This window comes from Cavia porcellus, unplaced genomic scaffold (assembly GCF_034190915.1).
Source record: "Cavia porcellus strain 051 isolate PalLab524CR breed Dunkin Hartley unplaced genomic scaffold, mCavPor4.1 scaffold_1, whole genome shotgun sequence".
NCBI lineage: Eukaryota > Metazoa > Chordata > Mammalia > Rodentia > Caviidae > Cavia > Cavia porcellus.
The window spans coordinates 176,750,739-176,778,620 of record NW_026947484.1 but is presented as its reverse complement, the minus strand read 5'-3'; the positions used below and the strand labels follow the sequence as shown (position 1 = coordinate 176,778,620).

At 39.3% G+C, this 27,882-nt stretch overlaps 1 protein-coding gene across 1 annotated transcript in view; it reads left to right on the top strand.

Annotated features, from left to right (window-relative positions):
* Nucleotides 1-3,501: 3,501 nt before the first annotated feature.
* Nucleotides 3,502-27,882, top strand: part of Ugcg (UDP-glucose ceramide glucosyltransferase) — a 35,401-nt gene continuing 11,020 nt past the window's right edge. The window contains exons 1-2 of the mRNA XM_003463788.4: nucleotides 3,502-3,680; nucleotides 21,941-22,082. Of these exons, the coding sequence (XP_003463836.2) occupies nucleotides 3,583-3,680; nucleotides 21,941-22,082 (240 nt within the window). The 5' untranslated portion in view covers nucleotides 3,502-3,582. The remainder of the gene's footprint in view (nucleotides 3,681-21,940; nucleotides 22,083-27,882) is intronic.

Sequence of the window (27,882 nt, the reverse complement as noted above, 5' to 3'; positions counted from 1 at the left end):
AAGAGATTTGTTATTTGCATGGAGCATATTTGGAAATTTTTAAACTACACTTATCTTCTTTTGAAAATGAACATTAGTGCAGGGTGTGGTGGCACATGCCTATAATCCCACCACTCAGGAAATTGAGGAAGGAGGATCAACATGAGTTTGAGACCAGCCTGGGCTACATAAGTGAGCTCAAGGTTGGGTGCACTATGTAGTACAAGCCCTTGTCTCAAAAAAAAAAAAAAAAAAAAAAAAAAAAAGTAAAGAAAAGAAAAAAAAAAAAAAGATTAGTGTTTCAACCCAGCCCACTATGGATTACAATAAAAGCAAATATGAAATTTTAAAAGAAAAGGAATGTGAGACAAAACACATTGCAATCAGGCACTTGGAAACAGCAAACTCACTGAGAGGACATGAACTCTTAAGGAATTGCAGGCTTTCTTCTGAACCACACCTACTTTTATAAACACACTACACCAGCAGTTTATCAACAAGCCCAGGCTCTAAAGTGACAGTTTGCCCAATCTTTGTTTCACTTGAAGGTTATTTAGTGTAACAGAGTATCTTGAGATCTGAAGGTAGTTACAAAGTTACTATTTCATTGCCAACAATGCAAGTTAATCACCTGAACTTGTAAGTAAACAAAGTAGTTTTCTACCAATTCTAAACATACTTGGAAAAGAATAAAAAGCAAGAATCATTGTTTCTGTTGACATTAGCACCACAAATTTCAGGTCAATTTATTCTAACTTTGTTTCTAAAACTGCAGATTTACTCAAGTAGTGGCAGATCACCTTTTCACTTTATTTTCTAAAGTTCATACAGGGCTAAAAATTTATAATATACTGCCCATTTTGAAATAATACATGGACTATACAGAATTGAATGGTGGTTTCCAAAAATACTTACATGAAAGATTGTTAAACAATAATGACAAAGTTAGAAAACATGTTCAATACTGAAATCAAAATTATGAAGTTGACTGTCAGAGCATGGGGTTTGCTGTAGTTCTTTAGGTTGTGATTAGGTGATCTAATACACAGTCACTACTTTTGGCTGTTTTTGTTTGTTTTCTGTTTTTGGAGGGAAGGAGTTCCTTGGGTTTTACCCCAAGGCCTTTCACATGCTACTCATACACTCTACTGTTGCAAAGCAATGGTCCAGTAATAGTCCAGTGTTTAATGTATACCCAGGAGTAAGTAGCAAGCAGGTAATTTTTTAATGTCCTTTTGATGGTTTTTTAAGTTTTATCTGAGATAGGCTCTTGCTATATAGTTTGCACAGGAGGTAGTGCTCAGGGCAAGTCCCTACCAACAAAAGATAAGACAGATAGAAATAGGTGTCAGAGTAACAAAAAAGCACTGCATTCAGGCCAAAACACATAAAGCTTCAGCAACAGAGAAACAAACAAATATAAAAATCAGGCTTTTAGAATTTAATATGTGCTTTGGTTTTAGGTGGCATCTACAGAATTTCTAGGTTTGATCAACAGAGCGTTGAGAGTCATCTTAGGGGCTCTCAACACACAGATTTGTCTCAGAATTCATGCTGATTTTATAGGATATATTTGTGAACTTGTGTGGAGGTGGGAAGTCACAGGTGGCCAAATCTCAGACAAGGTGATCCAACAAGCTTGTGCTAGATCATCGGTCATCTCCTGGGCTTTCGCTGATTTCCTTTTTACTTCCCTTAGTACAATGGGAGCAGGAAAAACCTTATGTACTGTTTAGAATTAAACACTCCCATTGTTTCTACTACCACTAAGCTACACCTAGTGATTTTTGTCCTCACTCTGTGAATTAATTTTGTAAACTGAAGATGTGATTAATGTAATTTTTGATGAAGAAAAATCATTTCAACTAGTGTCAAACATAATGTAGCTAATCTTTTGTTAAACGATAACCCTTAAGAATTTCAACTTTCTCTGACTGCAACTTTCTGTGTTATTGACCCTATAATATACAATTGATTGTTGTAAGGTTCCAGAAAATATTTTGGGGAAAGGCAGAATATAATAAAATGCTTAAATTGAGCAACTGATGTAAGATCACCAATTTAAAAAGGGCATTAGTCATAAGATGCAACATTATTTTACATACCATTAAGACTCATTACTGGGAGGGGAGGGAAACGTTGCTAATTTGTAAGATGCCTTTGACTGTGAGGCATCACAGGCATCTCTGAATGTGACTGCACATTTTCATTTGAGAAATGTTAAAAGCATTAAAACATTTTTCTTAAGTGTTTTAGAGTCAATTAACCACAATTGCGTTATTTAAAATTTGTTTGTAATGTTATTTCAATGTTAGGATTGTATCCTGCTATAATTTTATCAACCACTAACTGCCAACAATGAGAATTTAGTTCTGAAGCACTGTTCTTTCCTATTGATTTTACACCAGTAAAACCAAGGGCATTGCAAGTTCAAGATTGGTTCTCAGTACAGACCTTAAATTCTTTTCTAATTGAAGTTTATCATTTAACCAGATTGAAGTAGTTCAGTCTCTATTAACTACAGTTATATAACCCAACATAACCAGAACTTATCATTTTTACAAGTAGTCAATGTAAAATTTATTCATGAGTTGGTGTTCGACATCCTCGGTGTAGTCAACAGTAGCAACACATCTTCTTAGCTACATGTAGCCACTGTATCAAATGCAGTGTTCTGGGATTCGCGCATCAAGCGATTCTTTACATTGTTGAGAGTTTCGGTGACACTGTAACACACAGTCTCCACCGTGCTTAGAGATCCGCCAGGCATGTGGAGATGCACGCTGACGCTCGGCTTCGGCCGAGGCTCCACCACCCCGGGAGCCGGGGAGGGCCGGCAGCGGGCGAGCGCTGCGCGGGCCGGGAACGCGGCGTGGAGGAGGCCGGGCCGGTCGGGCTCCGCGCGGGCGGGCGACGGGAACGCGGCTCCGGCGGCGCGGCAGGGAGAGCCCAGGAAGCCAGCGGGGGCTTTTGCTGGGAGCAGCGAAGTCAGGCGGGCAAGAGAGGCCAGCGAGCCGGACGCCGCGCCTCGGGCGCGAGGTGGGCGAAGGCGGCGGCGGCGCCGCGGGCCGGAGGAGGCGGCAGCACCCGCGCGCGTCCGGCACCCGCCGCCCGGGGGCGCGCTCGCGCCGCTGCGCAGGGCGCCCCGCCCCCCGGAGGGCGGCCCCGCGGGCCCGGAGGCGGGAGGGCGGGGGCGGGGCGGGCTGAGGCGTCCGGGCGCCCGCCGCCCGTTTCGATTAGTGCGCGGAGCTGCGGCGGCGAGGCCGGACGGCAGAGCTGCACTGCCCGGATCCCGGCGGCGAGGAAGCGGGCGGCGGGGAGGCCGGGCGGCGGCGCCAGGGCCCGGCGAAGCACTTGCAGACGCGAGCGGAGCGCGGGGCCGGGGCCGCCCGGAGCGCGGAGCCACCGCAGCACCCGCATCCGCGAGCGCGCCCGGGACGGCGAGAGCGCGCAGGCCCTGCCCGCCCCTTCCGTCCCCACCCCTCCGCCCCTTCCTCTCCCACCTTCCCCCCGCTGCCCGCACCCCCGCACCGGGCGCCCACCCCGCGCTCCTCCGGCGGGAACGCTGTCCGCGGCGGCGGCCGGAGTGGGCCGGGCCGGGGGATGGCGCTGCAGGACCTGGCCCTGCAGGGAATGGCCGTGTTCGGGTTCGTCCTCTTCGTGGTGCTGTGGCTGATGCACTTCATGGCCATCATCTACACGTGAGTGAGGGACGGCAGGAAGGGGCGAGGATCGAGGGGCGAGACCTCGGGGACCGGCCGGGCAGGGAGGCTCTTGCGCTTGGCGGGGCACCGGGCTCGGCCGGGTGGAGCGAGGTCGGGCTCAGACTGTGTCCCTCATCCCTGGTCCCCTCGGGCTGGCTCGGGCGGGGGTGCGAGGTCCTGAGGAGCGGAGAGTGATCAGGGAAGAGGTTGCTGGGTTGCAGGCGACTGCAAAGCCCGGGGGAAGGCGGCTGCTCCTACGTGTCAGGCGGAAGGCTGCTTGCATGGTGGATTGTATTGGGGATTCGTGTGGTTTTTCAGCTGGGCCAAGACGTAGGGTGTATAATTTTTCCTATTGGCAAGGGCCACATTTCTGATAAAAGGATGACGGTTTCCACTCTTCTGGAGGCTGCTTAACAGCTATCTGGAGAGTGCTCTCCGTAGATTTTCTTCCGGAAGAGCTGTGTGTGTACATAGGTGTAAAGCACCTGTCAGTCTCGAAAAATGTCCATCAAAATCCGGAGCCGGCATCATGGGTTTGAGACCTGTCAGTGTATACATTTCGGTGTGGGTTTCTTTGATTTTTCAGTCTCTCATTTATTGTCTGGCTCTGATATTTTTCTTCTTCCTCTCCACATCTTTGCGTGGTTTAACAAATACTTCTTCAGGCCTACTAGATGCCATTCATTGTTCTTGAGCTGGTGACACCGAGGTGAACAGGACAGAATTCCTGTCCTCAAGAAGCTTCCGTTCTAAAAGGAAGAGTGATGGAAAAAAAAGTCCAGATAACTTTATTCTAGCTAATGATGAACAGAGAGGTGTAGGGTATGTGGCTACTTTTAATCCTTCAATTAAGTGTCTTTAAAATGAAGTCTGCCCGTGTCCTTAAGTGGAAGGGTTTTGGTAGAACACTTTGCTGATTTGATTCAGTAGGTTTCTTATGTTGAAAATAGAAATGTAACAGTTTTTAGTAACTGGAGTCAGGCAGACTGTGTTAAAGAGGGGATGATTTTTAAGAAAAGAGTTATTTTTAAGTTTTTTTTACGACACTAAAACACACTAAGAATACTCTTTTATGAAATATTGAGAATACTCTTATGAGTACTCTATTACTAAAGTAATTAGTAATAGTGTGTGGCACTTCTTAATACTGAAGAAAGATGCTCATCGTAAAGATAGTGATGTTTCTTTGGAAGTGAAAGAACATGTCGCTTTTCAATATCGTGGATCTTAGTGTTTTGGAGTTTTTGAGCTGCAGCTGCTGAACATACTCTGGAGTTCATTTTAAATGTGTGGGTTTTTTAAATTTTTTTTGATATTTTTTCCAGTCCCCCCCCCAAAAAAAAAGAGTTTACTATGTGAGGAAATTAGGAAAATCCAAAGAGGAATAAAAAAGAAAGGTAAAATATACACCCCAAAACAATGTCACCCTGATATCCTTTTTGTGACTCTCCTCCCAATTATACTTTTCTCAATGTGGGGAGTGTGGGGAGGGAGAGAAGAGAAAGAAGGAGGGACAGAGTTGAAGGATCGTGTTATGATTGTTGTTTTGTATCTGGTTTTTAAAATCATTTATTTGATAAATGGTTGCTGAAAAAGTGTATTGCAAGGCACTGTTCCAGGTGCTAGAAACAAGATGTCCAAGGCAGCTGTTCCTGGGACCATTTGTTTTTCATGTCAAAAACAAATGTATCATCTTTGTCACTTTTAATAGATGTACACTGTCGTAGTTCATGACATACTAATATTTGTTGTTGATGGGCATTACAGTTTTTTTCGTGTTTATCACACACCTCTGCCCTGAACTACCTTCCTTGCTCCCTGGCTTCCTCCCCGCCTCCTCGTCCCCCTTTCGGGGCCCCCCCCCCCACTACTGGAGAGCAAAACCTTGGGCCTCTGGAATTCTAGGCAAGGGCTCTACCACTGACATCCTTAAGCCCTTGTGATAAATTGTTATGCATATATCTTTGAGAAGTATCTCAAAGTTTCATTCTGTGAAGGAGAAATTATCAGACCAAAAGTGGTGTACCTTTTAAACTCTGATATATACTGCCCTATAAAAATGTTACATTTATTGTAGTCCTAGGAACATTGCATGATGGTCCCCATTTCCCTTACTATCAGACTTTTTCTTGTTATTCTTTGAGTACTTGTACTGTTGAACACTTGTTTTTATTTTATGTGCTACTTACATTTGGCTTTAAACTATGTACCCATTATCTTTTGCTTGTGATGCAATCTATTGCTAAATTGTGTTTTTAATGCAAAGCTAATTCTTCTGTTATCTGTCATATGTTGCAGGGTGTGTGTGTGTGTGTGTGTGTTTCCTCCAGTTTGTTTTATTGTCTTTCAACTTTGCCCATATATTTAACATGGAGAAAAATGTGTCTAAGGTATACACATCTTTTTTTTTTCTTCATATTTTTCCACTTTGTTGTAATAATTTTTATCCTCATTCCTAATTATTATATATGCTTAGTCTGTTTCCTTTTAATATTGAGGTATTCTTTAACTCACCCCTCCCCCACTTTTTTGGTAAATAAAGAGATCGAGCCCTCACTTTAGTTTGTTAAACTGCCACTTGTCCCAAAATTATGAATCAAGTAATAACTTGATTATCCTACTATTTTGAAAATACTCTATTGTAAAATTCTTATTTGTCCTTGAGTATATTCCAAGCCTTCCAGTACCATTTTTTTTTTTTTAAATCGGTACTGGAATCGAACTCATGACTGCCTGCTTACAAGGCAGGTGCTTATGTCGCTGAGCTAAATCCGCAGCCCCGCAGTACCATTTTATAAATCTATTTCTACACTAGTATCTTCTGTTTTAATTAGTAAAATTTTATTAGATGGTGAGGTAAACCTCTCCTTAGTCTTTTGTAGAAACATTTTTACTTTTTGTGCATTTTTATTTAAAGCTAACTTTAGAATCTTTGTTTCAGAGTCTTAAGTAATCTTACCTTTTGTTTTTGAAATTATTAAACTTATAGCTGACCCTAGAGAAAACAGACTTCTTTCCACCTGAGACTATGATATGCTACTCTCTTTCTACCCTTTCTATTACATATGCACAATGATAAATGATAAATGTTATACTTCTTTAATCAAAATTAACATTACTGACACATCCTAATATTTCATAATCATCTAGAAATGTTTGCACTCAGACTAGAGACAACTCTGGAGTTCTGAGTTTTTTTTAAGTGTGTGTGTGCTTAATGACAAAGACCAAACATATTCTTAAAATACTTTAGGATTTTAAGAATAATGCAGACATTTAGCTTGGCTGAGGCACTGTAGAGAGGTACTATAATTATTTCTAATATTATGGTTTCTAACATTATGTTAATTATTTCACATTATGTTTTTTACTGATAGTAACAGGTTCCCAAAAAGTTATATGAAAACAAAACACTATTTATACCATGTTAGAGAGGATTGCTAACTACAAGAATCATGTGCATACCTTTTCGCAATGGATAACTAATATAAAGCAATCTATAGATTAATTTGTGTATAAATCAACTTTGTTAAGTACCTTCTGGTCTGATCCTGACTTTGTAGGTTTTCTATATGTCTGAATTGTTACCTTTTTGAAAAAATTGAAATAAAGATTCCTTTTAGTTATTTTCAAGTGGAGAACTAAGCATATTTCTTTTTTACATTACTGTATTTAGTAAAATTTCAGTCAAACTCATCATTTAACAAGCAAGGTTAAAAAACTTTGGCAACAATGTTTTGATTAAAATGCAGTGCTAAATAGTCTGTTTCAGTAAAGGGTATGTTTTCTGATAAGTGTTTTATGGAAACCATTTTCTGAAATAAAGCAACAGAAAGTAAGCAGATAGTGATATTCATATGAAAATTTGTGCATGTGCTTCCAGCTGGTAAAAATGGAACCAGTATCTGGGTGTCTGTTTAAGGAGTACAATCTGCAAGTTTTTCATTATTAAAATTGTTAAGTGTACAAATATTCTAATAAAATTATAGAAGAGAACTGTAAAGCACTTAAAAACTGAGGTTATTTTTAAAATATTTAATATAGTGTAATGGAATCTCCTTAATTTAGACTTGTTTTATTGTGTCTTATGAGATAAAGAGCTCAATTTTGGCCTGTATTAAGCAAAAAATGAATTCAGTTACTAGAATGAGCAGTTCTTGCTTGATGAAGTAACGTTTTTCTGATTTGACCGATGTCTTACAACTCCTATAAGCCTGCAAGTTTAAAAATTGATAACTTATTAACTAGATAACCTGTACGTCCAATGTTTTGAAATCATCTCTGCTTATTGATATATGTCAGCTGTTTTGCTCCTTGCTGAGGCTTAGTCATTTCATATTTTAGATGGCAGATATGTACCTGTCAGAAGAATCTGGATTCTCCAGATTTTTAATTTTCTAAACCAACTAGAATTTTTGTTTGTTTGTTGGTTTTGTTTTGAGACAGAGTCTCAGTGTGCAGTTCAGGTTGATCTTGAACTTACTATGTAGCCCAGTTTGGCCTTGAACTCTCAGTTTCTGCCTCAGCTTCCAGAGTGCTGGGTTTACAGGCATGTATCAGTGCCACACTTGGCTGGCTGAAGTGATCTTTATGAGTTTTTTGCTTTCTAGAAATAGGATATGTGTAATGTTTCTAGTGTAGCAACTTTTACACGTGCCACATAGCTTTTGGGTGGAAGTTACATACTCACTGAATCAGTACAATTGAGATAAATGACCTGGCAGAAATGAGTGTTTTTTAACCTAAATTTTAGCATTTGGAATACTCAGGTGGTACACCTTAACTCATGGTGGTATTGCCTTAAACTCATAAATGCATCAATGTTCTAAGCTGTAGTGCAGTGTAAACTGAGAACTTCTGTTCTGGTTCTGGCCCTGAGGGTACTGTACGTGGGGACTTTAGTCAAGTGCCAATTCAGTCAGGGTCATCACTGCTGGAACACTTTCTGACAAATGAATGAGGCATTTGAGTGATTGAACCCCTTGGAAATGTGCCTGGAAGATACAGAATATGACTATCATATAGTAATTTTAAAGAGCAAAGTGAAAATTACAAGTCATTGATATTTGGTGATGGTTTCACTGATGCATTACCCTTCTCTTTCCCCACCTCGAGGGTTGTTATCTACCTACCACAGATTATCAGGACTGTCTTAGCTCACCATTGTGGCTACCTACAATCTTGCTCCCCTTCCGGTTTATTTTTCTTACTGTAGGCTTCTCTTTGTGTAAACTGTGACTCCCCACTGCCTTCAGGTTAAAATTCAAGACTTGTACAGCTCCTTGGGCGGCCAGCCGAACCGTGTACATGTCTTCAGCAGCATTCAAGTACTGGCAGTCGGCTGACTACGCAGTGTACTTCCCTTAGAATTTTCTCTCCTTGCCTTTATTTCTTTTTTCTTTTCATTTTTCTTTCTCTTGTTTTGTGCATTCAAGTCAGTTTAGACTTGGTTCCCTATTAGGTAAGGTGTGCCCTTCTAGTCTTTCCGTAGTACTTTGGATTTACCACATTGTAAACTTCAGTTTGAAGGTTGAGATGTTGCCGCATTTTACATTCGAATCTCTAGGGTCTACTTCCTAAACATTCGATTAATGCTTGTTGAATGATTGATTTTAGAGATTTAGTAAAGTTTCTGTTAATTCACTCTGATTGATGGCCATTGTAGTTTTGAGATGCATGGTCAGAATTTGGGATACTTTCGATGACCATAGATTTTAAAGAAACTATTAAGGCCAACTGGATTATGTATTTCTGTCACTGTTACCAACCAGTTGTAAGTTAACATAGAAACTGGACAATAACAATAACTTGTTCACCCTCAAATTTTTTGTTAAATCTGAATTTTCTCTCAAAAGTTTTCCAAAGGGATTATCACTCTTACCATAAAATATTCCTTGCCCTCAGATCTGTCCTTTGAGAAGGCAGAGCCCAGGGCTGTTGTGAATAAGTTCACAATGCAAATCTTGAAGAGCTGTCCACACTTTTCCTACAGCTGTGGAATATTATTTTATGCACAGAACAGTTTTTAACATTAAGTTCAGCTTTAACAGCTAGATTTATAGGGTTAAGAAAAGAGGACAGGGTTACCTTCTTTAGGGTTGCCTTTTATTTCATGTCTCTATGTTCTGTGTTTTTAAACACTATCTCGTGCATCTACATCATCTGCTAGGTTTCTGTCTTAGTTGCTATCAGCAAAGCAATGTGTTCTACTCATTTAGTATACAGTGGGGGTAATTAATAGCTTACAGTGTGTGTGTGTGTGCGTGTGTGTAGTTTGTTTTGGTGGGGTTTGCAATGTTGTTGAGAATTTAAAGATCTCCAGGTTGGTTTCTGTGGTGGTGAACTCTTTTATGTTCTGTAATCTGAATCCATTGTCCAGTAGAAATGGTTTTCCTAGGTAGGTGCTCTACCACTAAGCCACATCACCAGCATTAGTTTATTTTCTTGTATAGCTAATTATTTTTCACTCTTAGGGGAATCTCGGATCAACAAAGTTAGGGTTGTACTAAAATGAATGTTTTGTACTGTTGCCGAGTCCTGCTTTAAAGCAGTACCACTTCGTAACGCTAAGTGTTTTCTGGCAGTAATGTTAGACATGACACACGCTGATTATAAACCTAGCAGTGTCCTTCCAGAGCACAGTCTCGTGAAGTAGGGACCTGCTGACATGGCAATCAACCTAATTTTATGTGAAATATTAACAAGCTTGATGATGTGGAGCAGAGGAGATAAATTCCTGGAGTTAGATAAATTGGTTCAAATGAAGCACACAGCATAACTATAAAAACTGCACAGTTGGGGCTGTTAAGCAACGTGACCTTTGGTCTTGTAAAATCCATATTCCATTGTTGGAATCCTTAAGTGACATTCTTGGGCTCACTTATGGCTGGAGGAACTACATAAGGAAGGGTGCTTCTGGGGCTGCTGCCCCACACCGACACCTGCAGGGGAAAGAGCACCACCCACTACCTGACACAGGTGTCCCTTCTCACCATGCTTCCCCGTTCACTAAAGGTAAATTAGAATACAGACCTGTAAAGGAAATTAGTTGGAAATGGTACCAACCATGGAATCACTGATTTGGAGAGAGGAGTCTAAAACGTCAGCTAAGATGATGAAATTGACTGTAGTAGCTGTAGAGATTGGGATGGTAGGAAATAAAAATAAATGAGCTGGGGTCAGGGATTTAGCTCAGTGGTATAAGTGCCTTCCTGGTACCAAAAAATAAAAAAATAAATAAATGAGCTAACATCAGGCCATCCCGTTATTTCAAAGGCAGTTAGGGTTTATTAGGACCAAGCAGCTGTAAAGTCCCACAGAAACCCTGAATATGTATTACTGTCACCTGGAGTCTTTTTTGAAGTGTTCCGTAAACAGATATCTTTCTAGTTGACAACAGAAAAATCTGGACCCTGAAGGCCTCTTCCTTTTATCTATGATTCATCCCTCAACATTTGGACTTCAGAAGATACTCTGAGAAAGCACCCCCGGGTGTCTCCAGTTCTCTGTTCTGCTGCTGGCCCGGGGTAGGTCCAGCCCTGCAGTCAAGCACTGTGAGGTTCTCACCCTGTCTTCCTGCAGGCCTTGGAGGTGGTGATGTCTTAATAAGCTGACTGCTTTTATTTTTAATGGAGTGACTAGATTTAATTAGTTGATGTATTCAAAATTTACTGTGCTTTCTAACTTCCCCAAATTGCTCACTGAAGTTTTAGTATCATTTTACTCTTGAAAAATGAAATCAAAACCATCAACAAGCTATGTAGGTAAAGCCCATTCTCTCTATTCTCACTGAGAAGTTAATAAAATCAAATTTCTGAAAATTAAATGAAGAGGGCATTTTATCTTAGGGGAACTAAGAATGTTGTTAAAATCCCAACATTGCAGGCTCCCCTCCCCTGAACAGGGGCATTAAGAGAAGCAGGAGCTATGAAGCCTTGTTGCCCAACTGAGAACCCATGAACTAGTCTAAAGGAAAACACAGCTAAAATCCCAAATCCGAAAAATAGTAACCAACTTTTTTAATGAATAATAATTTGTAGTAGTTTGTGTTCCCTCATACCTGCTTTGTTGTTACACTTTTGGATCACTATAAAACTTTACAGTATCTTAAATATTTGGTGTCATTTTAAATTTGTGAACCTAAATACTGGATACAATTTAAACTGTGTATTAGACTTTATACCATGTTTTGCTTTATTCTGTTCTGACCACAGAGGCTTTTAATCATTGTTTCCTCCTCTTAATGTTTCTTAGAGTTGATTTTATGTTTTAAAAAATCAGCATAATGACTGAATATCAATAAGTGACTTTTAAAATATGTGAATTTTCAGCCCTTCCATCTTGGAGTATGTCATCAGTATGTCTGGCATCTTCTGTTATCAAACAAAGTTCAAAGAGGTCCCCAAAGCAGAAATGGGGAACCTAGACCTACCCTCCATGCAGAATAAGTTCACTGACTTATTTACTACAGAAAAAGAAGCTTCAGGACTAGACAGAAAGAGTCATGGAAAAGATTTATGTAGGAAAGAAAAGTGTACATTCAAGCATGGAGTGTGGACACTGAGAGAATGGGGGGCATTATTTTCTGACACTGGGAATATTTATGCTCCCCTCCATCCAGATTTAATTCATTTTATTTTTCTTGTATAAAAACCTTTATGTTGTAGCTACTGCTGGAGCTTGAGTCCTCCAGACAGAGACTCTGGTGTAAGTTTCCTCAAGATGCTCAGGGAATTCCTGGCAGGAAGACTTGGTGAACACAGTCTCTTTCCAGGGGTCAGGTGGCTCTGGGGCAAGGGTCAGATGTACAGAGCCACCGTGGCACATCACCTTGCAAAGGACCGTGTGCTGCTTGCCAGTCTTGTTCCCTAAGTAGCCTTTTGGCACGGGGGTGTGCAGAGCTTGGCCAGGACAATGGCCTCCTGAATGACGGTGGCTCCTTACTTGGAACACTTCACACCCAGACCCACGTGACCATTGTGGTCCCCAAAGGCAACAGGTGCCTTGAACCTGGTCCACTGGTCAGCAGGAGTTTGCTTCTGCACAGGCCTAATCCTTAGAACTTCATCCTTGAGGGATGCACCCGGGGAAAGTCAGTCATCTCAGGCTCCTTGATGGGTAAGGAAAAGATACAGATTTCCTCCCGGGACTTCATCTTTATGTCCTTGACCAGCCCACCCAGTTAGGTAACAGGAATTTACTCCTGTCATTGGCCTCCCTGCTGCGATCCCAATGGCCCCTGCCAAAGACTCCAGGCCAGGGCCTCTGGTGCTTTAGTCCCTCCCACTGCACAGGTGTGATCCATTTGTTGTTCCCCAAGGAAGAAGCTATTTAAGTTTTTTGAAATTATAAGTGTATAGGAAGTTTGCTCTTTGTTTCTGGAAGAGAGGACTAACCCACCCACAGCTAAAAAGAAAATGACTCATGTTATAAGTGAAAGTATTATAAATATACCTAAGTTACTTAGACACACTGTAGGTGGACAGGGATGAGCTTCCCAGGGGTGAGTACAGAAGACAACTATGGCTGGAAGCACATTCACTCAAGGCCAGACTTGTAGAAAAGGAGGGACTGCTCACCTGGTTACTTCCCCAGGGATGAACAACAGGGATTGGTATTCTAAATAGGCATCAGTGGGTTTGGAGTGGAGGACAAACCTCCTTTTCCTGTGCCTTCTGGGAGAGCCCCGATCCTGTCCATCTTGTTTCTTGACTTGCTTCTCAGTTTGATCTCCGTGTAATCAGTGTTACCTAACCTGTTGTAATCTTATTGGTACCCCATATAGTTTTATCCTACCTCACACCCATCCTGAGATTCCCCACCTCCTCCCATTGCATCAGTGTTACCTAAGCAGCACTCCTTGTAATCTTACAGATTTTGGTTCTGTCCCACTTTGAAGCTGCCTCACCTAGAGGCCTTTGCTCAGTAAACGCCCTGGAGAAGTGAGCTGGTGGGCAGCACACTTCTGGGCCCCCTTCTGTGCCTCTTGACAGAAGCTTTTCTTCCTTTCAATAAATTCTTCCTGCTCTTAACTTCTGTTGTTCCGTACAATTCATTCCTCTTTAGGCGGGGTTTCCCCGCTATTTCAAAGAGATGGTCCATTTTGGTCAGGTCAGGCATTGTATTTTTTTAATGAGTGATTCAGTTGTTTTGCTTAAAAATATTCTTTGAACACTAAATCTCTTTCTTTTTTCTTTTGAGTTTTTTGAAAGGAGGTTTCCCTACGTAATGCAGCTCTGTAATTCAGGCTGGTCTTGAATTCACTGGGTAGCCCAGGATGCCTGAGACTTCTGCTCCCAGTGCTGGGACTCCAGGCTTTCACCACCTTGCCCCTCTCTGAATCATTAAAGTCAGGCTTCTGCTCTCTATAAACTATTGTACTGTCTTTAAGGAATTTCGGATGTGATGGCCTAAAAGAAAACAAACCTAAGTAAACCTAGGTATTACAAATAAGGATGACCTTGGGTAGCTTTCACTGTGTCCTGAAGCCGCAGTCTTCTTGTGGTTTTTTTCCCCTCATCTTCTCTCTACCTATCTTCATTTCTTCTATCTTACCTCATTTTTAAAACTATGATAGTCTGCAGAAGTTTCTTTTTGTGGAAAATGTTCTTGGAATTATAGCAGAATGGGACTTGTATTTATTGGTACAAACAGTAGTTATCATTGATTATTTATTTTATGGCTTACTCTCATGTATTTCTTAGAGCTACCCTGAGGTAGGAACTGTTATGCACACTGTTTATAACTTGCTCAAGGACACAGGTAGCAGACTGGAAAAGACAGCCATGCAGCTCCACAGCCCATGCCCTTAAATCACCATGCTGTAGACTGCCAGAGGTCACCTAAAAATAACCCCAGGGATAGGGCACCTGTGTGGGAATTCCTCTGTTTTCTGTGAGTCTTAGTGTTGGCAACTGGAAACATTTGGATTGAGATGGAGAAGGCCTGTCTGTTTTCCTCTTACTCTTCCCATTCTCAAACCACTGAGCTAGTCCTTCACAGGCTGCAGCCTCATGACTGATGGTGGCTCCAAAAGTCTCCATCTTGCCTTCTTCTGGTCCTGCATCAGCGTAGTCTTCCTAGGCCACTTTGAGTTTGGAGTCCCGTGGAAGGCTAAAAACAATACTGACACCTGAGTCTGACTAAATTGGCTGTGGTATCAGGAATTCCTCAAAACTTCCTGGATGCTTTTGGTGTGAGCCTAGGTTGAGGAGGACTGCTTAGCTGTTTATCCACCCTTGGACCCAGCACTTAGCCCCTTAATGTACTTCTCTGGTTAGCCCAGAAGCTGCCATTCCTCGCTTGATTATCCTGCCTCTCACCTTGCCTCACCTCGCTGGGACCTCCATTAGTCTGCCCTGTTACCCTGAATCCATCCCGTACTTTATAGCTTCTCCACTTGCAGAGTCCCATGGAGGGTGATCACACCCCATGGGGATTAGTACTACTACACATTCATGGTCTCAGATCTCAGCCAAGCCTACAGTGCGCTCTGCTAGTGTTTTGTTTCTATATTTAGTTGTGTCCTCCATTACCTCTACTAAATCTTGGCCAGTCTACCATATTCTTGGCAGGTTACCTTAACTTCCTACTTCACACTGCAAAGCCTATCTTGCTATTATCTTTTTTTCCCTGGCTTTTGCCTGGCTCTTTCTCCTTAGCTTATGTATTCAAGTTTTCTTACAAAATTAAACTAAAAACCCTTTACCTAATCATTCTGCAGGCTTTTCCCTCACCAGTGAAAGTGTCTATCGTTATCATTTCTCACCTCCAATTCATTTTTTTTTAATTTTAAAGAGAAATGAAAATGATAGAGAATTTCATAAGGTAATAGTCATTTTCTTTTTAACCTGTTTTTAGTCAGTCTACCCCTATATTCCATCAACTGCGCTGTCCCTGACAACAGTGCTCAGAAGTCACTAAACAGTGGATTTTTTTCTTGCCACCTTTTCTAGATTTAATGTTCTTTCTTGACCTCTTGAAAAATAGAACAGCCATCCTCATGAGTCGACGGAATTGTTACCCCAGCTGTCTTTCTACAGTTGATCATTGCTCAGTCTTTGTCTCCTTTGTCACCAGTGAACCATGTATCACTGGTTCTATAATATTTTTTTTCTTGACTACCTCTCAGTGGCATATGAATGGCTCCCATTTTTATCTCTAAGCTAACCTTACCCCTGAGCTCTGCATCTATTTGTTTATTTCCTTTTCATTTATTCAAGAATTTTTAAAACTGGGAATATAGTTCTGCATCACTGCTTTGCTGGGCCATTGCTGGTTTAGTCTACTGTGGTGTTTCTTTAAGTGGAGTTCATCTCCAGTATCAAGCTCCAGTATCATAATCATCTGAGATGCTTAAGAAACTGCGGAAGTCTAGATTGCAGCTGGATCACTAAGAGTTGACCTATTGCTATACTGTGTGTAATGACTTACAGACCACTAGCTCCACTAGGTGTCTTAAGAACAAATTTGTAAAAGTTTAGTGCAGTGTTCAATGCTCATTATACTTCGGTCTCCTGTTTGTGCCAGATTTTATAATTGGTACCGCTAGTTACTTAAATCCAAACCTGGAAGTTTTACTGCTTGTTTGTTTGTTTGTAGTGGAATTTGAACTCAGGGCCTTGTGCTTCCCAGTAGGTACTGTAACCACTGAGTTACATCCCTGCAAATCCAAACCTGGGAGTCCATGTGTACCATCTTTAACCACCCCCGCCCCCAGCCCTCTCACCAATAATCAGGCAAGCCCCATCAATTCTGAATTCTCCCTTTCTCCTTATTCTTCATTTCCATTGCATCCTTCTGCTACGTTTTTGGCTTGTGTATCTTTTTTCTTTTGTACTTTTTGACTATTTTCTTCTGCCTTCCAGGTGTGCTACTTGTATTTTATTCTCTTTTAAAATTACAAAAATAATCCCGGTTGTTTCTTTTTGGTCTTTTCACAGTATTTCTTGCAGAAAGTGTGCTGCTACCTTTTCAGTCTTGTGCTTAAAGCTGAGGTTGAGTTTATAGCAGAATGTTAGGCAGTGCTTCCCAAGCTTGAATGTGCTTGTGAGTCACCTGGTGGTCTTGTTAAATGTCGGTTTTGTTTCAGCTATAGAGGGGAAGACTTAGAATTTCTCTCAGGCACCCGAGTGCACAGTCTTAAAGGAACACCTTTAAACAAAAGTTAGATGGCTTCTTTCTCTCTCCTGCAGAAGTGTTGTAAACATGCTTGGATGACAGTCTGTGTCACACTGCGTTTGCAGAGGCTAGGACCTGAGTTATTTCAAGTGGAAAGTAGCCTGTGCACAGGTGGGTACCACCTGCCCCATTCTAAATACATGGAGTTACTGTGGTGACAATACAGAGTTTGAAAACAAGGTAAAAAAAATCTCCATGGTCCAGAGATGAAGAGTGAATGCAGAGCAGTGAGTCAGTCTGGGCTGCTTATTCTAATCCCGTTTCTTTTTCTAGTGGCACACCTTTGTGGTACATAAGGATCATGTTCATTGTGTAATGTATGCGCATGTATATAATACATCTTAATTCTTTTTAAAACACCCCCCCAGCAACATTTCTAAGTTCATTTCAACTAACTGTATTCTGTCATTGTTTTTATTTTCCCAGTTCTTTGCGTGCCTGACAGTGTGTCATACAAACATTTTTGTGTACTTAACTCCATCCCCTCTGCCTGGTTGCCCCAACACCTGGAAGTGGTCTCAAAGCTACAAACTGGGGTGACTGTAACACCCACCTCCTTTGTTTTCCATGTCTCAGGAATCACTGTCCTCCTTAATGTTTCATGTTCCCAAGCTTTTGTTTATTGTTGTTTTGTCTGATCTTCTTTTCCAGGTAGAGTAATTTCATTTTTTTGTTTGTTCATCTTTCCGAAAGTTAAAGGTTTAAGGGGTGGGAGACCACTGTTTTTAATACTTGTGTAAGGACAGTTATTTGTAATAGCATCAAACTGAAACAACCCAACTCTCAACAGAAAGTAAAATGTGATATATTGACAAGAAACATTGTACTTTATTGGGAAGAATAAAACTATAAAAGAATAAAACTAACCAAATGTAGCAGCATGGATGACTCACTAACATAATTTAAAAGAAGCCAACTGCAAAAGGGTGTATCCAGTGGGATTACATTTTCATAGAATTTGAAACTAGCAAAACTAGTCTGTGGCGTTAGCAGGTAGGGTAGTGATTAGCCAAGAGGAAAGTAGTAAATAGGAGTAAATACAAGGGGACATGCTAGGCATTTGGAATTCCAGTAATAGTTTTGTTTCATATGTGGCTTTACAGTATATATGTTACACATCAACAAAAAGGTCAAGGCAGCTGCTAGCAAAATGCATGATAGAAGAGTAGAACTGTGTTCTCAGTGCAGAACCAAGAACTGAGAAACGGATAGAACCAGGATCCTGGCAAAACACAAGTTAGCTGTCTGCTCTAGTGTTGGAGTAGATGATTTCCTGAGAAATCTTGTGGAAATCCATGAGAAATCCTTTGCGTGCAACATGTAGAGACTTAACTTCATACTGTCTACTTAATTAATGTAAAAAACACTTAACTGACGAACACTAAGAACTGGATTGAAACCATAAACTTTGTAGGACCCAGAGGACTCCACCACCATTGAGACCACTTGAGACATCATGCAGATGGGCTGCAAATGGGCCGTCAGTCACATTTGGAAGATCTCACATCGGAGGACAGTGGTGGTGAACCTGTGTTGTGCATGGGTATTGTTTTTCTTTTAAGACTAAAGATGTTAATATATGAGTTGTTTTTTCTACACTGAAACCTCAGTGTTCAGGTTTAATAGCAGTGTTGGCATTTTGCAATAAATAAGTGGGTTTTGGGTTGAAGTTTGGGTTTGCTGTCACTATCCTAGAGAGTATACCTCCAAGCATACATACCTCTTAAAGTATGCAAGGAAAATGAGAAAATTGAGACAGAGACAGAGGAGAGTTACAAATGAGACTTAGAAGGCCTTTGAGTATAATCTGGCTTCTAATTTTGAGTAGAAATTTCAGATGTAATGCCAGTTCTCTTCATCCTGAAGCTTCATTGTTTGAGGAATCAGAATGAATCTATGATAACATATTGCATTCTTGAGATGAAGAGTTTTAGGAGGATAGAAGGTACATCTAAATTATTTAAAGTAAAACATCTTAATAAAGGAGAAAGGAAATAGAATGCACTCCAAACCCTACCAAATTTAAAGCTGTGAAACTAGTGCAGTTTAGATGATTGATACTCTTCATTGTTTTTAATCTAAAGCTTGCCTAATTCTATGGAATTACTAGTGGGCTGGGTTTCTCTGTAAGTTGGTCCACACTTTGTGTGTTTTGAGACAATTTCTCAGCATTAATGATCACATAATAGTGCCAAATAGATGAAAATTCTTGAAATTGTAGACTCTTTTTCCTATCATTCATACCTTAAATTGTTCCATGACTTCCGTCTTTACCTTTCACTCTCTCTGGAAATCTGGCTTGCATTTCTATTTCTAGACATTGTGTGGTTCTTGTCATGTATTCATGATGATAAGTGATGGCTTCTCCTGTCCTCTTGAGTTTTGTTCAGGCAACGCAATTACTGTGCACTCTGGTCCCTACACCCACATGGAGGAAGTGTTTTCCAGGGAGGCTTTCTCTTACTGTACAACCCTCAGGACTGAGTGTAAGATCAGCAGCAACCCTACGCTCCTGAGTGCAAGGATTGTCCTGCTTTGCATTCAGGGATTTGGTTTATATAAAGCCCTTAGAACATATTTCCTATTTTCTTGTGCATGGTTTGTCTGCATCTCTAGGCCTGGGGTCAACAGATGGCCCTGAGGCAAGCGTCAGCTCCAGCATTCACTCTCAGTGGAGTTTCTTATTTCTGATGCTGCGGGCTTCACAAATTGTTTTCCTAACACCTCAGCCATGTATTTAAAACATGCTCTAACATATTTGAATTATAAGAGAGAAGATAGTGCTGTATAGATATATGTATATCTATTCACTGTCTTGTATATGTGTTTGTGTGTATGTTTGGACTTGTATCTATTTAAAAATATCTCTGGAAAGATAGGTAAGGAAATTAATGTGTTCCCACAGACTGGAACACATGCTGTGGTACATGCATAACTGTCCCATTGTGCAGCTTGTGTCACTGGTGGTACAAATAGATCTGGTCACTTTTATTGATCTTGTACCATTTCAGTGTTTTCCTTAAGGAACTGTCACGTGATGACATTTGATCTGCTAAAATCACGTCTTTCTTTGCATTATACTCATAAACCTCCTGAGAAGTGGTATAAACCACCCAATGGACAGTCATACATGTATCACTGATGGTTCTAGCCAACTGGAAATTTCAAATTCAAATCATAGCTGCCAGGCAGTGAGACATACAAATTATGGCCCCTTCATGAACATGTTAATAATCCTGTCATTAGAATTAGGTGGATGGGAGGTAGGTAGAGGTGAGTGGCAGCTTTTATGAGAACTTCTTTATATTTTTAGTGATTTTTAACCATGTGAACCTAGTGCTAGTTCAGTCAGTTAACTGTGTCCCACATGTTTTCCCACCAGCAACCTAGATGTCCTACAGGTTTCTCCAGATACCTGGCCTGCTGTTTTGATAGAAATTGGAGAGTGATCATTTTTGTGGCCATTTAAGTTTTAGACAATCATTTTGTCTCTGTGTAGCCCTCTAGGTGAACTCTGTAGATTCAATATTTTCCAAACTACTTGTGGCCAAGAATTAGTTGCTTAAAATTTTCTAATCTGCCATAGACTGATAACTGTGGAAAAAATATACTGATGGTCATGTGTTTGGGTATCACGATATTGTCAGATTATTGTAAAACTTCCCTCTTTTTATGGGTCTTCTCACCGCAGACCAGCGAGGAGCTGTTCTTGGGTAGCACTGCTATGCCAAATTTGTCAATTTAAAATTTTTCCATTGTAGATAATGTTGCTGTAAAAATGTTTCTGTGGGAACACTGGAAACAGTGTTGACTGCTGCACACCCGTAATTAACTGGGTGTGAACCTGCAGCTGGTTGAGCGAGGTGATGGCACTGGTGTGCTTTGAGAAGTGCTTCATAAATTCATAGAGCGGTTCCTTGAATCCATAATGCATGGATACTAGTGGGGTGGGTTAGGTTGGATGGTTGGTTTTTTGGGTTTTGGTTTTTTATTTTGTAAAAAAAGGGCTTTTTGATTAGTTTTCCTGGTACTGTCAGGATTGCCATCTGGCTGGCAGTGATTATAAGATGCCATTGATTTCAAGATATTAAAATGTAGGAAAACGTGTGTTTTAAAACATCTTGCAGATGGATCCATGATTGTTCTGCCATCTAATTCCTGTTGAATACTTGGAGCTTTGATTATGATGAGTACTTACAATGTGGTTATGAGAACCAGAGAGGAAGTCTTTAGTGACCTTCTTCAGAAATCTTGCCATTCGGCTGAATGGCGTCTCTTGTTTTGACAGCCTGATGTTAATTGGGGCACTGTCTCTTTCTCTGATTGGCAGGGTTTTCTTCGTGGAACTCCGTGCCGTAGCAACATGAAATGTTTCAGCACTGAGAACCGTGGCCAACTTCTCTGAACTGCTGACACTGATATCTTCATGTTGTTAATAGACATTTTCCTTGTGGGTTTTTTTTTTTCCTTGCTTGAAACTTCCCTCTGTTCTTACTCTTGCCTGTTTTTGCTTTTGAATATGGGGAGTTTTTAGTAATCCCATTTTCTTGCTTTTGTGCAGGTTGCTTTGCATTTTTAATTGTATATTATCTGGACTGTTTATTATAGGATTTGCTCAAACATTCTCATCCTTCTCTATTTTTCTGGTATAAATAAGGATTTTATTTTACCTATTTTTATAGTTATTTGATCATCGGATGGCAGTTCGACAGGAAGGGCAGTAATAATGTGGGCTAATGCTGTCATTTATTTCTTCACTGTGAGATGAGATCCCTTCTCTGTGTCTGGCTTTGTTTTGAAGCATCAACCACAGCAATAGATGATAAACAGAGAGCACATCTAAGTTCTGATATTTGTTGGAACATTCATTCTGCTTAGTTGTGGTTTTCCTAAAGTGAAAGCTTTACTTGGTGTTGCTTCTTTTCATTTTCAGGTCATCTGCTTTGGAAAGATGTCAGCTTAAAAAAAAATCTCAATTTACAGTGCAGCATAGCAATTTATTGATAGATTGTATGTGCTTTCTTTTGATAGAGCATTAAGATATTCTTTAGCAATAATTTATGTTATTTGCTTTGCAGCCGATTACACCTCAACAAGAAGGCAACAGACAAACAGCCATATAGCAAGCTCCCTGGTGTGTCACTTCTGAAGCCCCTGAAAGGGGTGGACCCTAATCTAATCAACAACTTGGAGACATTCTTTGAATTGGATTATCCCAAAGTAAGTACAGTGTTTTACTAATTAGGAATGGGCTTGCTCATGGGTTCGTTTTTTTGTTTTTTTTTTTTTTTTTGTTTTGTTTTGTTTTTTTCTCATTGTAAATGCTTTAGAAATTTCAGCACTTTATATGGGGATGGTTTTGAAACTTCACCATGATCTTGGCCGCATACAATTTAGCAGCTTTAGTAGTAATAATCACAGGACAGTGATGGGTATGAAGGCTCTTTCTGACTACCCACGTGTCTGTCTGAAGTAGAAAAACCTAAGCAGGTGGACACTGTCAGGTGCCGGTAGTCTGTACATAAGAATCTTTCCCCTTGAGAAGTATATCAGACAGCAGGGAGAGGAGGCAGGAACAGTAAGAAAACAGTGTTTATTGGTCTGCAGTGGGACACAAGACAGCCAGATCTAACATGAGTCTCCTTTAAGACTGACTTAAATCGAGAATAGTTACAATGAGTGGCAAAGTAGGACTTCGTCTCACTTAATGTTTAATTTCTTTACTGTTCTGATTTTTAATCCCTAATTGTATTGCTCATGACCCCTGATACAATTTCTGTTATCTTTAAGGTCAGGGTACTCAAGAGCTTTGAGTTTTCTTGAGATAAGGTATTCTTTTTATAGTTTTACTTTAATATTTCACCTCTCATTTCTTAGGAGAATTTAGTACTCTTTGATTTCTGTATTTAGCTTTCCTGAAGTTTTATAAATTGCCTCATTGAGACTGCATTTTAAAGGAAATAGATTACTTGAAAGAAGAAAATGCCTTTAAATTTCCACCTGCTTGGTTTTCAGTACCCTTAAGTTTTCCTTTTGTAGTCTCCTTTGCCTCGAATTTTTAACCTATTGCCTTGAATTTTTAACCATTGCTTCTGTATTTTTCATAGCTAGTTTTACTACTTAACATTCTGCCCTCCCATTTCCGCAGGACAATGTAGTATTCAGAAGGAAGATAATACACCTATCTTCCAGCGATTGGCTTTTATACTCTTCTTTCTTTCCTTTTAGTCCTTATTTTTCTCAGTAGCATCACTGAAAAGAGTAGCAAAGACACTTGTGTGGTAGCCTGATTCAGTGATGGTGAACATTTCAGAGATAAAAACCAGCGTGCGGTGGCAATTGTGCCCGTGTGCCAATGCCTTGATGCATCTCTTTTAAAGTATGTAGACACAAGTATTATTCAGTGTTTTTGGTTTTATATTTTTAGTGTCATTTGTGTATTGTCACTATGAGTTTTAGAGTTTAGGTATTGGTGGTAATTTAAAGCAAAAAATTCTAATTTCTCTTGGTTTATGTATGTTTATATTTAATAGTTTTAGAGATCTCACTATGCATGTATTACCCATTTAATTGAATGTCATTTTTTAAAAGAAGATGTAATTTTATATATTTGACTTTTTAAAACTAAAAATATAAAACATGGTTTTTATAATTCAGAATTAGAAATAAAAATATAAAATAAGCTTTATAATAAGAAAAATGGAAGTTTTTCAAGCCACATATTGTGTAAGCAAATGTAAAAGAGAATTATTTTTATTAATGGGAGAATAGTTTCATTCCTTATAAGTAAGTCTTAGAATATAGCTTAGAATGATATGCATGTATCAGTGTCTTACATTTCAGTGTGTACCGTCATCCTGTCCTTCTTCCCCATTTAATCACTCTTAATCCTTGACCATTCAGTTTTTATGTTGTAGCCCCTGTGAGTTCCTAAGTAATAGGGAGCTAGTGCAGACTTTAATTATAGAGACCAGAGGTTTTAAAAATAACCCTGGGAGCATATATGTCCATTAACTACGAATATTTAGGAAGAATTGACAATTTCTTTTTCGGAGTAAAGATTTTTAAAATCACAATTCAAAATTATCTCAAGAGCTCTAGTTTCACTTAGGTCTTTTGCCATTTACATTTTACGCTGAAGGAATTTAAGTTGGTTGAGGAGAAAGCTATTTTGGTACTCATTACAAAATGAGTAATGGCATATGCAGGAGATTGGAGGTTTTTATACTAATTTTATTTTCTAATTAAAAAGAATGCCAAAAAACAGAAAATTTGGAAAGTAAAGGAAGAGTGCAGAGTACCTATAATTTAAGAAAGAATTTTGATGTCATGCCAGTTGCTGTTTTCAAAACCAAACATGGTAGGAAATGTTCCACCGGATGCTAAAGGTTAAACCTCTGAAATCATACACATCTGAGTGTAAACAGATGAGGTATTTTTGTAACCAAAGAACGAAGTTGTCAGAAAATATTCACATGACTGCCAGGCCAGCATTCAATATTTGGATTGAGTGAACATCATTATAGATATAGCTTTGTCCTCTTTTAGATTTGGAACATCATAGGCCATTTTGGACAACAAAATATTTTGAACATATATTGAAGTTTTAAATTTTAATTAATTTTATAGATTTGGGGGGGGGGGGCTGGGGATTGAACTCAGGACCTCACACTTGCCAGGCAGGTGCTTATGCCACTGAGCTAAATCCCCAGCCTGATTTTAATTAATTTTAGATCAGTTAAGGAATATTACTAGTAATACTTTTTCTGGATTTCTGGCTATTAGTTTGGGTGAGATTATAATAATTACCCTGAAAGATTTCTGTGCTTTCAGTATCTTATATAAATCTGTTATACTGCTACATATTTTGGAAGGCGAAATTGTGAGCATGAAAAAATTGCAGGATTCATTTTCTGTGGAATTCAATATTCATTTGACATCAGCATAGACGATAAAAGAGGCAAGAAGATTCAGTATCAGCATCTAAAATGGCTTGCTGGTTTCATCTCAGGAAATTCTGGTTGTGTAAAGAATGTTTAAGTTAATTGTCAGAGTTAAAAGAATGAGGCTGTGGTAATTGTGATGGGAGGGGGGTCTATTTTGCAAATGCAGAATTGGTTTAAAATGTCACAAGACCAGAGCCATAGTTTAGATTCCTCATTATCAGTGGTGTAGTGGTCTATATAGAAAGTTTTTTTTATAACCCAGTAGTCTTCTAACAAAGATTTAAAAATAGAAATTATGAAAAGATCATGCACAATTGTTGTTGACACATGTAATAAAATAAAGTTCTGTAAGATTAGGAATTTATCAAATTTGAAATACTATAACACGAACCATTCTTGAGAAGTCAAAAGTTTGAATTTAGAGTAGTGATTCTTGTATAGAACACTCCCTTCTTTGACATGATTTTTTCATTCAGGAGTTAACTAGATTAGCTGGTCATGAAGGTGCTTGTTTGTAATTCCTTTACTTGAGAGGCTGTAGCAGGAGGTTCACCACAGGTTCAAGGCTAGCCTGAAATATATGGCAAGACCCTCTGTCAAAAAAATAAAACAAAGAATTAGCAAACATTTGTCACCAGCTCTGTACCAGCAAATGTTGTAGGCATTTGGGGTCTAACTAAATCCATCTTGTCATGAAATGTATTTGTGTATTTATCTTTTTGAGACAGGATTTCACTATGCAGTTCAGACTGACCTTGAACTCATTTTGTAGCCCAGGCCGGTCTTGATCTTGCAGTGATTCTCCTGCCTCAGCCTCCTGAGTGCTAGGGTTACACACATGTGCCACCATGCCTGGCTGGAATTTATATTTTAATCCAAATATTTTCATAAAGTTCTGCAAGTATGATGTTTAAGGTAGTTATAAATAATAGCACAAGATGTTTCAAGACATTCCTACTTGATACAAATTAGAATTGATTCAGATATTAAAATGCTTTGGCACTTATGTGGCTCAGGGATAAACTGTGTGCTTAATGTGCCCTAAGTTCAATACCTAGCACATGCATACACATGAACAATTTTAAAAGGTTAATTTACTGTTTACTATAGTTTAAAACTTTAAAATCCTAAGGTAAAACAGAACATTTATACCTTATTATGAGCCTGAATTTACTCATAAATGGAAAAAGGTTCAGTAGTATTGAACTTTCAGTATTCAATACTTAGATGTCAAAGGTCTGAGTGTTCTTAATTTTTTAAAGCTTTTTACACTGATCGTGTTGTCAAACTTTTAGTCTTTTCATTGTTGAAAAAGGGAAAATTGTTCTGTTCCGCTGTGTCAGGAGCCTTTCTAAAGATATGAGGGAGGGGCCAGGGATTTAGCTCAGTGGCACAGCATCTACCTGGCAAGAGCTCACATGGTGCTGAGTTCAATTCCCGGTACCAAAAAACCACAAAGGTATGAAGGAATACAACCGTCCCCTGAGTTTGGAATTGATTTCGAGGGTCCATATATTCAAATTATACCTGTTTAGAGTAGAACTGACTATAATTTATATCCGTTCTAGATTTATAAAGTAACTGTTTTAAGTATCTTGAAGGTATATTTATTATATACTGTGTTTTTAATTTAATGCATAAGCCTTTAAAATACCTAAAAAGTTATTTTTATGTTAGCTAAAAAAAGCCTTTTACCAATTTAATGTCTTGTGTTTTACCTATTGTATTGTAGTTGGAATGATTAAGCTATCATAGTACAGAGATTCTAGCACATAAATATTGCTCAAACTGAAGACAAAGAGTGATTGTCATAGCTAAGAAATGGAGATTCCTCATTAAAATCTGGCACCTAGGAAACACTTGGATTGCTTCCTCCAATTTGGTATAATTTTAGTATTAGAATCCATTCTTTTTGTCTTTTTGAGACAGGGTCTCACTATGCATTTCAGGCTGGCTTTGAACTCACTTTGTAGCCCAGGCTGGTCTCAAATTTATAATGATTCTCCTGCCTCAGCCTCCTGATTACTGATATAGGTATGAGCCACTGTGCCCAATTCTTAGAATCAGTGTAAGAATCACATGATTAATAAGAGTCTGCATATGTTTTAGACAACATGAATTAAATTTAATCTGCACTCTAATTAGAAGGCATGTATTTTGAAATTAAGTTTGAGGTACAATCAATAAAAATTTAAACTTTACACCTAAAAATAAACTGCACCTCTCTTATAACTGCCCTTACTTAACACTTGTATACTCTCAAAATACTTGTGCCATAACCCAGTTTACTAGTTTAGCTTTTTCCTTCCTGTTGAGTGCATGTGTAGTATTAATATTTTACAAAGTTTTCTTTTGGTGAGGGCGAAGGTGCTGAGTAGTTTTTGTTTGTTTGTTTGTTTCAGGAAATTATATTGCCACATCTATGAAATAATAGCATGAATTAGGAAATCACTAGGGAAACAGTGTTGGGGGGTTCTTTATTGAAGTGGAGAAATGCTAGTCAGAATGCGAACTGTTACAATGGCCTACTTTTAATCTTCATCCGTAAGTCACTACTTTTTGTTGATTTCAGTAACTGAGTGTCAGGACAGGTGGATGGCTGACGGTTTAAACTCAGCTCTCAGGGAGATTTTTAGGGGTGGTAGGAATCGTGTACTTCTTGTTCTTAGATTTCTACCTGATGTCTAGAGACCAGGTATCTGAGGTTGGTTTTAATCCTTGCGCGGCACTTTTGGTGAATCATCAGTAAAGGCAGGTACTCAATAGGATATAAAATAAACATTAATAGTAGAAAGTACACATTGTTTTACTCTGAACACAGTAAATCTTTAATGATAAAGGCAATAGACAATCAGTTAATTGAGAAACCCTTGTTTGGCAAGCAGTCATTAATTTTTACATTCAAAGGCACTGTAAACATTTCATTTTTACGTGTATCTTCATCAATAGAAGTAAATAAAACTTGCCTGCCTTTTACTTGAGTTAGACCCCATACATTAGATGATTAAATACTTTGTCCCTGATTTTTTTTATTTTTTTAAGCACATAGCTTTGTTACATTTTCGTTGACATAA